General features: G+C 37.0%; 1 protein-coding gene across 9 annotated transcripts in view; it reads right to left on the reverse strand.

Moving 5' to 3' along the window:
* LOC107746996 (neurotrimin-like) overlaps positions 1 to 14,494 on the reverse strand; it is a 337,453-nt gene that overhangs the window by 82,250 nt on the left and 240,709 nt on the right. For 8 of the 9 annotated variants that reach the window (XM_016561382.1, XM_016561381.1, XM_016561378.1 and 5 more), the window contains exon 1: positions 10,377 to 10,982. In XM_016561382.1, the coding sequence (XP_016416868.1) occupies positions 10,377 to 10,555 (179 nt within the window). In that variant the 5' untranslated portion in view covers positions 10,556 to 10,982. Of the gene's footprint in view, positions 1 to 10,376; positions 10,983 to 14,494 lie in introns of those variants that run through there. The other variant, XM_016561376.1, reaches the window with a different exon arrangement.

Genomic DNA, 14,494 nt, shown 5'->3' on the forward strand with positions numbered 1-14,494 from the left:
TAGGGATGCAACGATACCATTTTTTCAGAACCGATCCGATACCAAAAATTCTGAGTATCGGCCAGATCCGATTCAATACCAGCACAGTTTATTTTTTAAATCAATGTAGAATTTCTATACGTCTGTGGGTTGACCTGATCATCACTCTTGTGTGTTAAACACAATCTGCTAAATATAGACAACTTCATTTTAATGGAAAATAACAAATGAAAAAATATATAATCATAATCTATGACAAAAAATACTATAAACTAGGTTAGTGGATAATTCAGCAGCAAAACTTATTCTAGAAAAATCAGGGGTGCAAAATTATTTTATAAAAACATTAAACTAAACTAAACATTTAGTGAAACAACATTATTTAGTGGGGAACAAACAGAAGTTAATAAGTGTAGGACTAAATCTGGTCAAATGTTACACATTGCTCTTTGTATTGTTGTAAAATACATTCATGAAAAACAAGTAGTAGGGCTGCACGATATATCGAAATTATCGAAATATCGCAAATGTAAATATCGCAATATGCATATCGCAATGGCGTGCGATATCTGAATCATTTTAATAATAGGCTACTTAAATCAAAACATTGCAAAAGGTCAGTTTTAGTTCGACGCATATAGCAGAGAATAGCTTGATGTTACAAAGAGTTATTAAGTGCAATAAGTTGCAGAAAACAACTCTTTGCCATCTCGTCTTGCAGTCTGACTCACACCTGAAGCGCGTGCACAAGGCGCATCTCGCACAGCGTATCTTCAGTTCTGCCGCACACGTGCAAAGCACACACACACACACAGATACGTGTTTCAGACGGCGCGCGAACACCGAGTTGATTCGTCAGAACAAAAAAGACTATTGATAATCTTTCATTGCGCAAAAGTATAATACGAAAGGGTATGGCTCCAATACAGAGCAGCATAAAGCACTTATGCACATCCCGTGTGCAGAATGATGTGCTTGAAGCAACACGGAGTCACAGCGTGCAGCGCTCCGCATAAAAAAGGGAAGAGATATTGCTGCATAGTGTATTATATCTGTGCAATATTTTATTGAGCCTTTTCTTTTAACAGTTTTAAATCTCAGTTATTGTGCGCTCTTGAAGAGAGTTTCATCGTTTTGACTGTAGCAAAGACTATAGAATACTCAAGACGTGTCACTCGTATTGTTTTGAATGAGGAAAAATGCAACGCTTAATATGGCCGCTCAATTGCAGGAAACCCCGCCTTCTGAGTAAAAGAGCCAATCACTAATCAGTAAAGTCATCGCGTCAATGCAGCTGCCGTTAGAAGTCCCGGTTGCTATAGAAACAATCAGCGTTCTGAGATGCGCGCTTAGGTCTGCGCATGCACACTGGCTGATCTAGCCTTAAAAATAAGCTTTTTATAATGCTATTTGAGCAAAAGAAACAACATTTATGACACAGTTGTTGTCAGATTTCATTGGTGATTTCAAATTTAATTGTAAGCTTAGTGAACAGTTTTGGGAGAATTTGATGTTTCCCCATACAAAGAGATAGGAGCTGCACTCGCATGCCCGACAGGCATTTCAAAGATGGCTGCCGAGTGACATGACTTGCCTTAAAGGGACTTTGACTGTAGTAACCGAACGTGACACACAGTTTGAATGCTGAATGGAGGATGACAGACAGACGCAGCTTGGAGAAGAGTTTACGTGAACTTGACTTAAATATTCATCTATACTTCACATTACACTATGGAACGGCTTCAAAACACTTGAAATATAGTGCACGAAAACGTTATGGTGCTTTATAATGTTTTTGTGCCTTTTGTGGGGCTTAACAATAACACAGAATAATATACGGCCTATATCGGATTTGGATCGGTCTTGTCTGACCGATACCCGATCCAACAGAAAATGGCAGTTTCGGAGCCGATACCGATACTATAGTATAGTATCGTATCGGATCGATGCATCCCTAGTTATATGCACAGGTGCACAAACAGTTGCACTGCGCTCGCTTTTCTAAATGTAAACTACAATGTACACTATTCATGTTATCTAAACATACATGGGGTGATCAAAGGTTCAGAGACTATGCCCATGATAAACAATGGAAAACTGTCCTCTTCAGGGTAACGTTATTCTGTTTGTGTAATGATGCAATATAGCACTCCTGACAGACAGCCCTCTTTCTTAAAGAACCCCCAGCACCATTTTCATATCACTATGCATTACTTTCATTTAGTTCAAATAGTGACAGCATGAACTAAAACTACAAGTTTAGAACACAAAACTACAAGTTACAACCCCGAATTGTGTCTGGTTATGTATTAAGTCCAGAGTAGAACAGGAGAAGAATTGGAGAGCCTGCACGCATTAATCTGTAATGTTTTATGAACAGATATATACACTTAATGTTCAAATGTTTGCAAGTGTTCTGTGTTCATTGGGGTCATTTTGTATATTTTACATCATGTACGGTGACTAAAATAAGTATTTTACCACAGTAAATTGACGTTTATTTGTGATACTTGACTGTTGTGTTTCTATTTTCATTGCCTCACTTTAAACCTGTTTTTCTCATAATTCCATTCCTGAAAATCATAGCTATCAGCCAAATTCAGATAACCATAACTTTTGTTACATTTTGGAAAGTTTTGGAAAAGGCTTGAACCCAGCTTTCATATGGTATCAAAATTTTCCTAGTTTTGCTTGATCACATCACATATGATCATCATCAATCATTAAGTATGCAATTAAGGGAAAAATTAATTAAGGTGAGGATCATACTTGACGTTGCTACTATGCTCATTCTTCTAAATCCATAAAAAGTCAAGATCCATATTGAAGGTACACCAAGTAGCACAACAAGAAATTTCGCTTTAGTTACAGCATTCAATGAACGTCAAAATGATTGTGCCATCACTGATATTCCTCTCTGGACAGGACTAAAGGCCCCCCGGAGTAGGTAATTTTCCAAAATAATTTTTACAGAATAGCGCTTTTGCATGACCTAAGAAAAAAGATGTCCCTTGACAATTTTGGTGCAAAGCAGAACGCAAGTCCGGGTGACATAATATGTATTAAATACCCTCTTCATCTCTTATAAGACAGATTGTGAACATCTTGCCGCTTTAATGACAGACCCTCCCGAGAGAAATAAACAAGAGACGTAAATTCTTCTTGCAAACTGTTTCACTTTGTGCAACAGACCGAGTCCCATCAGCGGACTAAAAATACCCGGGCCTCAGGAGTCTTTTTATTCAAGCAAATGAAGGGAAGCAAATGATGATGGTCTATATCTATACATAACATTGATTATGCATGTAATAGATGAGTACAAGGGAGTGAGTGACTGACCATTCAATCAGAACCCTGAACAGAAAAACATAGCTCTTTAATAGCTAATGAACTCTGTCCTGAGCTGAAAAAAAAGAGTCTTAGTTTTCATATAGAATCTGGCATGCAATCAAATGCTTAGTGAAAAAAATTAGCCCTGTACCCTTGTTACCAGGCACTCCTTACCTTCATTTGCAGGTTTTTGTGATCACACTGTTATGTGTTTGGATGTGTTTTGTGTGTGTTTATGCTTGTGCAGTCTTGATTTTGTTAACCTTGCTCTGCAGAGGCGGAGTTTAGACCTTTAAGCACCTAATTCAGTGAAACCAGTCTCCCACCTCTAAAGTCTTTGGCTGCGGTCCAGATGCCCAGAGCAACGCCTCCCCACAGGCGCTCAGCACCACACACCTGCACTAGTCAGCCCTGAACCGCTCGCCACAGTGACGCAATCTGGCAGGAAAAAAGTGACATGCTGAAAAGCTGAATCCTACATCTCTCTCCCACTAGCTCCAGCTCTGGGGATACAGGTATCAACCGCTTAGTTCTGGGCCTTGGTGATAAAGTAGACTGTAAACAGCATTCAGGAATTTCTAATAGGTGTGCGTGGGCAAAATATCAAGTCTAAGGAGTGTGTTTTGCTGCGGGGATGCATTTTAAGAATGAAGTGAAGTGCTGGCAACCTGTGCTAGGTAACGCTGTCTGTCTGTTGTTGTTCAAGGATCTGAATAATTACAGTAAAGCTTTTGTTGTTTTGAAATGGTTCTAAAATGAGCTTGATGTATGTTATTGTTTCTGTCGAATAAACCAAGAGGATAAAAAAAGTCATCCAGAGATTCAATCTTGAGAAAAAATCTTGAGAAGGAATCTTATATGTCTGGGGTTTTTAAACGTTTTGACTCCCAAAAGAACCCAGAATATGATGAAACCTTCCTTAAAAACAAATGCAGCAACATATTTTGAATGTATGTAAACTATAAGAGAAAAATATTAAGTGTGACAATATATAAATTATACAACTGAATTTTAAATTGTCATTGCACTGAATCCAAAACAAGTGATTAAATTTGTATTTGGAAAATATAAACTTAATTTGACAGCATATCCTTTTCTGCTATCAGAGTAATTTTAGATGCATTAACCTGAAGAGTAAACTTCAGTAAATGTTAACTTTGTATTTAATTCTTTACATATAAACTTAAGTTGATATCATTTTTTACCCACTATTAAAAGTAATTTTAGATGTACAAACCTTTTTTTCTCTGAACTCTTCCACAGACCCTCTATCACCCCCTGAAGGGCACTTGGACTCTATTTTGAAAGTACCTGATAATGCAGTGACAAGCAACCTCAAAATAAATAAATCAGCATACATATTTCATATTTCTAAGTATTGGTCAATAGGGGTTGGTCAGTGACAAAGCAGCATGACCAGCAGTCAATATAATGTCAATATATACAGTACAAGTTAAGACACCAAATTGCTGAGGTTTGTACACCAAATTTGATCACAATTAAGCACAAATTGTAGAAGAACTGTTCAGCAGCATCACATGATTTTTAGACTGAGAACTGATGTATGCTTTAAAACATCCACTATTTGGTGAAAAACAAAAAAGCCTTTGTAGTTTTGAGGTTACATAACTTGGCACATTTTGACTTCACAAGTGGCCCATCTATGCTCTCAAAGGCAAGTAATGGATATCGAAAACATGCAATTTATCCAAAATCACAATTCCACTTTCGTGGTCAGGAAATGAATCATCTAGGCCAAATTTATCGAGAGAAAGCCAAAGCAAAAGATGGAGACTTTTTTGTAGAGTACACTTTCTGTGATTTTAGGTTTCAAAGAAAAACAGGAAAAACCAAGGCTAAGTGTGATTACATCCGCAGTGTTTTTCTGCCTTGTTTTTGTTTTTCCTTCTCTCACTCTCTGTCCTCTGAAAGGTTAATGAGTCTGGTGAAAGGAAATGGTCTGAGAGACAGCAAGGTGTTGGGACCATTTGGTGTGTGGCGAAGCCAAAGAGCCGCCACAGTGTCATTATGCCCCGATGGCGGTTCAAACCAGAATGAGTGACAAACAGCTGTCGCTAATGCACTCGCTAACAGATGCGCCTAGTCTTTCATCCCCTTACCGGGGCAGGATGCAAGCTCCTTTCTGCCAAAAAATTAATCAAACTACAGTAGAGGTCCATTTCCGCCATTGCGAATGAATTCCGAAATATCAAAACACTGATTAATCTCGGGTCTCTGAATCGTCTGGATGGTCATTCATTCTGACAGCACCCTGTGCTCCTGTCTGGCCCTGTGATGGTGGCTCAAATGATTAGGCTTTAATGAGAGACAAGAAAATGTTGATGTAAGGTAAAGGAAAGTGGAATTAGACAGATAATGTTGAGCAGCTCGCTGTGAAATCAAATTAGCGCCCTCTCAATCTTATCAGCAAGAAGCTTATTTTTTTTCCAAAGCAGCAGTCCATTCAAACCTCTGCCGTTTATTCTTTTCTCAGTCTCTGCTGCAGATATTCGCAATATATCTGATCGTTCAATACGGTTCAGTTAATAAAAGAGAACTTTGAGCTTTCTACAGGAATATGTGATTGCTAGATATCACAGCTGAGATTTGTGAGGAGAAGTAACGGGATGGTGAATTTAAGCTGATGCATAAAATCTAAAAATACTTTTTTTATGATGGATGATATACTATACTTCTGTCGAGTTTTCATTTAGGATCTGAAAAGATCCAAATAACATTGTGAAGAAGTCTTTATGGTACATATTACATGTACAGTAATATTTCAGAATTGGAAAAGTGATGGAATAAAAGCTTTTAGTGAAACATGAACTGAAAAATAAACTAGATATTAGCATTTTGTGAAGAAAATATAAGTTGCTATGAAGTGGTGATGGGCAACTTTCAGCAAGTTACATCAATACGGTTGCAACAAGTGACTCAATGAGTGAGTCATCGAGTCATTCATTCAACTGATTCACTGATTTGTTCTTATGCATTTTTTCATTTCTTTATTTTTTAGGTTGTACACAAGTTTTTTTTTTTCTCTCTGAACTTGCACCTGGAACATGAGAGCTGCTGCTTCAATTGTATTTTATACTGTTTAGCAGGGATTCGTGCATTGTGTGATTTTTAGAGATTCATGTATCTGGATCAAATGAAATGCTATCTTACCAAATTCACATTCGATTTACATTTAGTCTGATACAACAGATAAAAAAAAAAAACATATACTGTCAGAGCCGTTTCCTTGTGGAAAGCGCTTGGCCCGTAGCGTTATTCCCACACTAATATGCAAATGTAGTGAACATTTCCAATCATCAAGCACAAACTCCCAAACAATAGCAAAAATAGGTGTTGAATGTGTATCCCATCACAGTTAAAATTGCATTTACCTATCAAAATAATCAAAATATGATTGTCTGACAGAATAATGCAGCCCTTATATCCACAAATCCACAGAGAGAGAAACAATATTGGATTGATATGCAGGTTAAACCTGGTGGACTCTTCAGAAATTGCAGGGATTTGCTTCTATCCACCAGCATTTGGGAAGCTGGTGATAACGACAGCTGATATATCAGGTGTCAACAACAACAGACAGACAAGTGGCTGGAAGATATTATCACAGAAGACTCAGGAGCACTCCCTGCAAACATGAGAGCAGCATTCTACGGGAACCGTCATGAGATGGTATGAATGTTTTCATGCTGTTTAACCACCTACTAAATTGCTGAGGTAAATCTCAGAGATGCTTTTTGTTCCACGTTGAGAGTGAAAATGCTGGGAGAGAGGAAATTGGCTGCTCTGAGTTTCAACAAGTAGCACAAGGTCAGCGTACCAGCTCTCGGTGGTATTAACAAGGTATGAAAGCAGCACACCAATAAATCACAGGCCTTTCAGCCACCACAAGTGAAAAAGTGAGTGCTGTTTCCATCCAATCCTTACTCCTCAATCAGGGTTCTCGATGTTGGCTAGATGTATCAACTCTGCTTTAAAATAGCAAAGTGAGAAAAGGTTGGCAGCTGTGACCAGAGAGATAGAGCTAGGAAGTAGCATGTGGAAATTCATTAAGTTCAACAAGTTTGGCTTGAGTTTCGATTGTTAGTTTATACCCTAGGTAGTTTATTTTTTCTTCTTCCATATGATACAGTTCATTTATTTTTTCCAACAAACAAAACAGGCCTTTTGTCAGGAAAGTTATTGTCATCCTAGTTCCTTTCCTAACAGATTTTCAAACATGGCAATCACAACACTCAGGGGAAAACAGGCTTTACTCTCTCCCAATCTGAAGCTAGGATTGCAAGTCTCTCAATACTAGTGAATTCATGGCTGCTTGTTTTGTATTCCTCATTAACATTTTCTTTTAATTGCTTAAACCATCCTAAATTCTTACTTACCTGTCATCTGTGACCTGAAGTTTCTTCTCGCAACCACATTTTCTCATCTGCACATTTGTTAATGAGCAGCTGTTTATTTTAATTGTTACTTGTGTCTTTTCTTTTCGTACTTCTGCTGCTCATCAATTTCACCTTTTAAACCATAACAGTCCTCCTCTTCGTCTTCCAGCCAATAAATTGCCATATCCCATAATCCTCTCCAGACAGTTCGGCACTTCAACGCCCACTCACTGCCCTCAAACTCCCTCAAATTTTGTCACATAATTCTGTAAGAGGGCTTTAATTTAGCCCATGCTGTTGAGGACTTATGCAATGAATCTTATTTTTAATGTAATGGCCTTGTTATGTTTTTGGCCTAAGAGTAATTGGAACTGCCAGATTTAGTTTTCTACTAATGTTCACCTGAGGGGGCGATATGACTGAAAACATCACCTTGGGCGGTCGGGTATGATGACACCAATAACTGTAAACTGTGCAGCTGTCACAATGACTGGCAATGCATCAGTGAAACTGCTGCACCCATCGTACAATCAGAATGGAGGTTTATAACTTTGGCAGAATTTTAAATAAGCCAATATATTTGTGGACAGGTTTGATTTAACACTCAAATACAGGAAGCTGTATTTATGACTGCAGGAAACAACATTTTTTTTATACAAGATTACATTAAATAACCAAGATTTGTTCCAACTCACTGTAGAATGAACTGCCATATTACTAAAATCAAGTCAGTCACTTTCTGGAAATGTTTAGGGCATGATGACTGCATGAATCTACTTTTTAAAGTTAAAAAAATAGTATAATTAAATCCAACATAATATTTAAGTAAACAGCAGACACTGTGTATTAAATACACTGTCAATCAGTCATCTCCACTAGCAAGTTTTTCTATCCCTGCACAGAGGTTAAGCTTTATTAAAGTGGGTGTAATCCTGTTAGTCATGTGAATATCCTAAAGGTTACTAGTTCATGTTTCCCCGCATTAAGACAATATGAAGGTCCAAAACATTAGTCACCAAAATAACTAGCCCGGTTTTTTGTGTGCAACACAAGCACCCAAACACATATGGCAGACATGTGTTTTTCTGTCATGTTTTGTTTTTTCTGTGGGGACTTTCCATTGAATTCTATCATTTTTATGCTCTAACCCTAAACCAAACTCTTACAGAAAAGTTTCTAAATTTTTACACTTTCATTAAGACATTGTTTATTATGTTCATTAAGTTGCTTTCCTCACTAAAGTTATCTATTCTCCACAATGTAGCTGAATTTAGGTTTTACTATCCCTGTGGAGACATTTGTTCCCCTCAGTATAGGCAAAACCTGACACACACATACTTTTCCTTAGTTATGTATATTTTTTCCAATTGAGGACATGCCCAAAGGGAGGTTTTGTCACATTTACCACACTTTGGGGGACAATTTTATTCACAAACTATGGCTACTTACAAGCACACAGAACACAGTTAGCTAGTTAATAAAAGTTAAACACACACAAACAGCTTAAAATAATTGTATACGACCCTGGACCACAAAACCAGTCATAAGTCGCACAGGTATATTTCTAGCAATAGCCAACAATACATTGTATGGGTCAAAATTATCGATTTATCTTTTATGCCAAAAATCATTAGGATATTATGTAAAGATCATGTTCCATGAAGACATTTTGTAAATTTCCTGCTGTAAATATATCAAATCTTAATTTTTGATTAGTAATATGCATTGCTAAGGACTACATTTGGACAACTTTAAAGGCGATTTTCTCAATATTTGAATTTTTTTGCAACCTCAGATTCCAGATTTTCCAGAAGCAGTTGTATCTCGGCAAAATATTGTCCTATCCAAACAAACCATACATCAATGGAAAGCTTATTTATTCAGAAAAAGGATCAAATCTGAAATTAATCTGAAAAATGATTTTTTTTTTTTAAATGGACACTTATGACTGGTTTTGTGGTCCAGGGTCACAAATAATAATAAAAAAATAACTTTAAATAGACCTTTTAAACAACTTTAAATAGACAAACATAAAATGCAAAGTACTTGGGAACTACTGGGCCTCAAAGAAGGTAATGCATTACATTTGAAAACAGTACAAAATGTCCAGTTTACATATTCCACTGACAAGTCAAAATTTGTTGCATCCTTCCTACACTTGGATGCTTTAGTAGATAATTTATTCTAATATTTTCTGCACTGTGCAAATGTTCACATAATTACGTAATTAAACATTTGTTTCAATTTGATTTTCCACAAAAAATAAATAATTTTATCAGTTTTCATATCCGTTTCAACTTAATGTTCTTCTTCAGTAGGCTAATTAAATTCAAAGTGGCTGGAAAAATGCAATGAACTGCAGGTTGTGACCACTTGAATTACATTTTTTTAAAAGTAGTGCAGCACTTATAAAATCTGTTTTCAATTATAGTGAGTTGAATCAGTTTACAGTTTGTGCACCAAAACTTATAAAGGAAAACACAAAGCACATTAACAATTTCACTAATTTTGAAGCTAACTAAGCCATTTTACTCTGTAACATACATCTTTAAAAAAGCAGCTGACAAACGTCATGAACCGACACGCAAAACACTTGACAGTCCTGATGCTCTTTTCGCGCAGGACACAGCAACATGACAGCATGATAAATGCACAACCATCACCGCCTACCTGAGGAAGAGCGTCTCTCCTTGTCTGATGGTGATATTGTCCATCTGTTTGTTATCGGATTGGGATTCTCCCTGACTGCGGACAGGCAGACCTGCGGGGAGAAGGAACAACAGTCTGAGACTCATCACCACACACCTCCTCCAGGACGCCGCGCAGCATCCACACACAACCATCTTCATTTGCGGAGTTCTCGGAGTGGAAATCCGTTCACAGTAGTCCAAAAGAGAAACGCGTTAGTTAGCCATTACAGTTCATCTGTTAATCCAGATTTCCTCCCCAGGTAGACAACAAAATCCCTCGCGTACTCAGTACAGAGCGCTTATCGATGACCGCGCCGTGCCGTCGCCATGGAAATGGGGGTAAAATAAAATAACGTATGATGTAAATGTACACTTTAGTGGTGCCCTCAATCTTTCTGCTTTCTTAGGTCATTTAATATTCGAACTCAAAATCCACCTTTTTCCCTCACTGACACGCTGTCTCAAACTTTAAGAAGTGAAGGCAAGAGAGCCGAGAGCGAATGAACCTGCCAAAATGTCATTCCAGCTGCGCGTGAATGGATATGGAGGGTGTTTGTGGTTCCTCAGTGCAGTACAGTGTGAGTATACACAGTCTTCTAAAAAAAAAAAAAAAGTCTCCCTCCAGTGGGACCGTTGCTCGGTTTTCTTTTAGAGCCTCCTTACCGCGGAATAGAGACTGTAAATCACGCACAAGTTAGATAAACCGCGCGCTGTTGTCATAGCAGCAGTACAGCGCGCAAATCAGCGGCTGTTGTATGGAGTAATGCAATTGCGTGAGCGACATTCATTGATTGCCTTGTGGTTGCAGCCTCTGCCATTCAACACGACTGTTCAAGAAGCACTCGAGAGAGAAAATTGAGCTTTGTTGCACAAAATCACAAATCAAATTACCCATATTTTTGAGAACCGAAAAGAATAATGTCTAGACAGAGAGGATGACAGGAAAATTGAAGTACAAAATTAAGGCGTCGCGCACCTTTTTAAGAGATTGTTTTGAAAATCCAAACTGAATGACATACCTACCCACATAACTTCTGTGTTATTTTAAGGTTAAGATGATTCATACGTGTTCTAATGGTTAACATGCTATTTAAACTACTTGCAAATTATTCTAAGTATTTAATAATCAAAAATATCAAAAAGGAAAAACGCACAAAACTATATATAAAAGCAATATATACTGTATATCAATATATAGCCATGTGTGTGTGTGTGTGTGTGTGTTTATGCTACACTGTGGGGACCAAATGTCCCCACAAGGATAGTAAAACCTGAAATTTTTGACATTGTGGGGGACCCCCCCAGCATTTATTCAAATAGACTTTTTTTTGTAACATTCTACATGTCTTTCACTATTTACCAGTCTTTGAATTCTTGCTTATTAAAAGGTTTCATTTCAAACTTTTGAACATTAGAGTGTATACACCAAATATATATCATATATGTGGAAAATATTCTTTTTAAAATATGATTATTTGCTATTTTTGGTAATGTAGAATGTGTGTCATTCCAAGTGCGGCACTATAATTTTCTGAAGTCATATGTGGGATTGAATTAACATATAATTATAGAAATATGCTAGAAATAAGCTTGAGTCCAACTTTGACCAGTACTGTACAAACAAACCTTGTTTATCAGTTGTGGCGGAAAGCATACATTTGGAAGTACTCCTCCACCTCTGAGAAGGAGAAAACACCCAGATAAAAAAATACCACCGCCTGAAGGTTTTCTCAACAGGGAAATTTTGCCACTATAAGTTAAGACATCTGTATAAACTGAAGCTGTGAAACCTTACTCACTAAGACAGCATAAGCTCTGCTAAACTCTGCCCTGCTGGCAATGTTGACTTTAGTGCATTGGCACGGCACTTAAATAACATTTGTGGGACGACAGCTCAATTCCCAGTTTGTGGGCTCCCAGCTGATTTGGTGCAATGCTGCTGGCTATGTAATATCATGTCACTATGAGAACTCAGTTATATATCATAGAGGGCCTTTTGTAATTTTCAGTGTTTTGCTTTAGCCTGCTAAACGGAACCCACTTCAGCATTCAAAACACCTAGTTGATGATTGCCTGGGTTAAGAGTACTGCTGAAAAACAATAATCAAGTTGAAATGCTGCTCTGAGAGGGATAATATGTGTCCTCACGTATCTGTGAAAACAGTGTTTATGGCTTAAGTGAGAGCTCCAAGTGGCTTGCGACCGGAATGTAATGGTACACCTCCAAGTGCACGTCCACACACTCACGCTAGTGTGCTAAATCACTCTCTTTCTTCATCTAACACATAGTGACATGCTGGAATGAGTGATCGGGCAGATCTCTATACACCGGAACTGAAGAATCTGAGCTGAGAGAGATGGGGAAAAGGCTGGTAGCCGAGAGCAATTCGACTCTTTGGGGTGGAAGTGACCATTATTTTCCAATACAGAGATTGATGTCGCTTGAACTCCTCTTTGTCTTACACTAGTAATGGTTTTCTGTCTCTGCTTTGCCAGCATTTTAACAGCATTTTCTTCTAACTTGTCCTATATTGGAGTGTCATTGCAAAAGCTGGAACACTTTTGTCTTCAAAGGAAGAGAAACTGGAGGTTTTATTTTTACTGTTGTGATTTACTTCTATAATAGGGATGCTAATTAAAGCTACTATAGTAGCTACTATTATATTATATTATATTATATTATATTATGATATGATAGTACAAATGTGTGATATGACCTTTCAGAAAATGATTTTGCACTTAATATTTTGTGGAAACTCTGATACATTTTTTCAGGATTCTTTGATGACTAGAACGTTCAAAAGAACAGAATTTACTTTAAATTAATATTTTTTCTTTTGTAACATTACAAATGTTTCTATCTGTCAGTTTTAAACAATTTAATGTGTCTTTGCTGAATAAAATGTTTAATCTATCTATCCATCCATCCATCTATCTATCTATCTATCTATCTATCTATCTATCATCTTACTTGCTGGCTGGCTGGATAAATAAATAAAAAATAACAACAACATAGGCATGTTTAGTATGTATCTTACATGTATGTTGCTCTTTATTAAAAATAAATACAATATTTAAAATTAAAAATAAATAAAAAATATAAATATTGACTATTTTTGGTTTGTAAAATGTGTCATTCCAAGCGTGTCACTATTTAATTTTACCTGAAGTCATTTCATAACCTATGTAGGATTTAATTAACATATAATTATAGAAATACTTTCAGTTTCTTTTATTAAGATCAGATCCCCTGATAAAATATCATCAGCATCAGAATATGATGGTGCTCATCCAGCAAATTCAATAGATGTGTGGTAAAATCAGGTTACTGTAATTAAACTCCATCCGTTCTATTTTGTAACATGTCTGATTCTACACATTTCAACCTTTAAGATCAGACTACTGACTTGCACAAAGCATCAAATATTGTTCTGACACAGATGCACTTTGCATGACAAACTATTCACAGTGTGTAGTAATTATAGAAACATATGCATGGATGGCAAAAAACTATGTAATAAAAGACACAATGCCCTGACCGTGTCATAATGCTCTGGGGTTTTAATTCACAGCAATCAAACTAGTAGTAGTATACTGTTATACTAAAGATCTACACCAATGCAGCACTGGCAGTAATATTTTATGATGGTGCTGTAACAACGTACAGCCATAACAAGCCATTAAAGGGGTATTTTCAAGGACAAGTAAGTTTACTGTATGGATTGGAGAGTAAGACATAAGTGTTTACGTCAATAGCATATTTAGTTTTTATAGCCTGAGCAAAGGAGAGGACTGCAGTACAGGTAAGCAGGGACTGAGATAATTAGTGTAATTGTATGAGTATTCAAAGAAAGCACTTGCAGCTCTCTAAATCTCTCGTTCAAAAAACAGAGGTTGGGTTCATTAAAACAAATCCACCTGAAATGTTTTGAACTGGTTCATGCTCCAGTCAAATCCTGTTGTGAAACAGTGATAAGAGAATTGTGTGTATCGCTACATCTTTAATAAAGTCTAAGAGGCAGGGGGGAAGTTTACTAGCGGCTATTATGAAAAATAAAACCAGATTAATGGGAATTATAAGCGCAGAGAAGCATTTGT

Source organism: Sinocyclocheilus rhinocerous, unplaced genomic scaffold (assembly GCF_001515625.1).
Source record: "Sinocyclocheilus rhinocerous isolate Xijiao unplaced genomic scaffold, SAMN03320098_v1.1 scaffold708, whole genome shotgun sequence".
In the NCBI taxonomy this organism is placed as follows: domain Eukaryota; kingdom Metazoa; phylum Chordata; class Actinopteri; order Cypriniformes; family Cyprinidae; genus Sinocyclocheilus; species Sinocyclocheilus rhinocerous.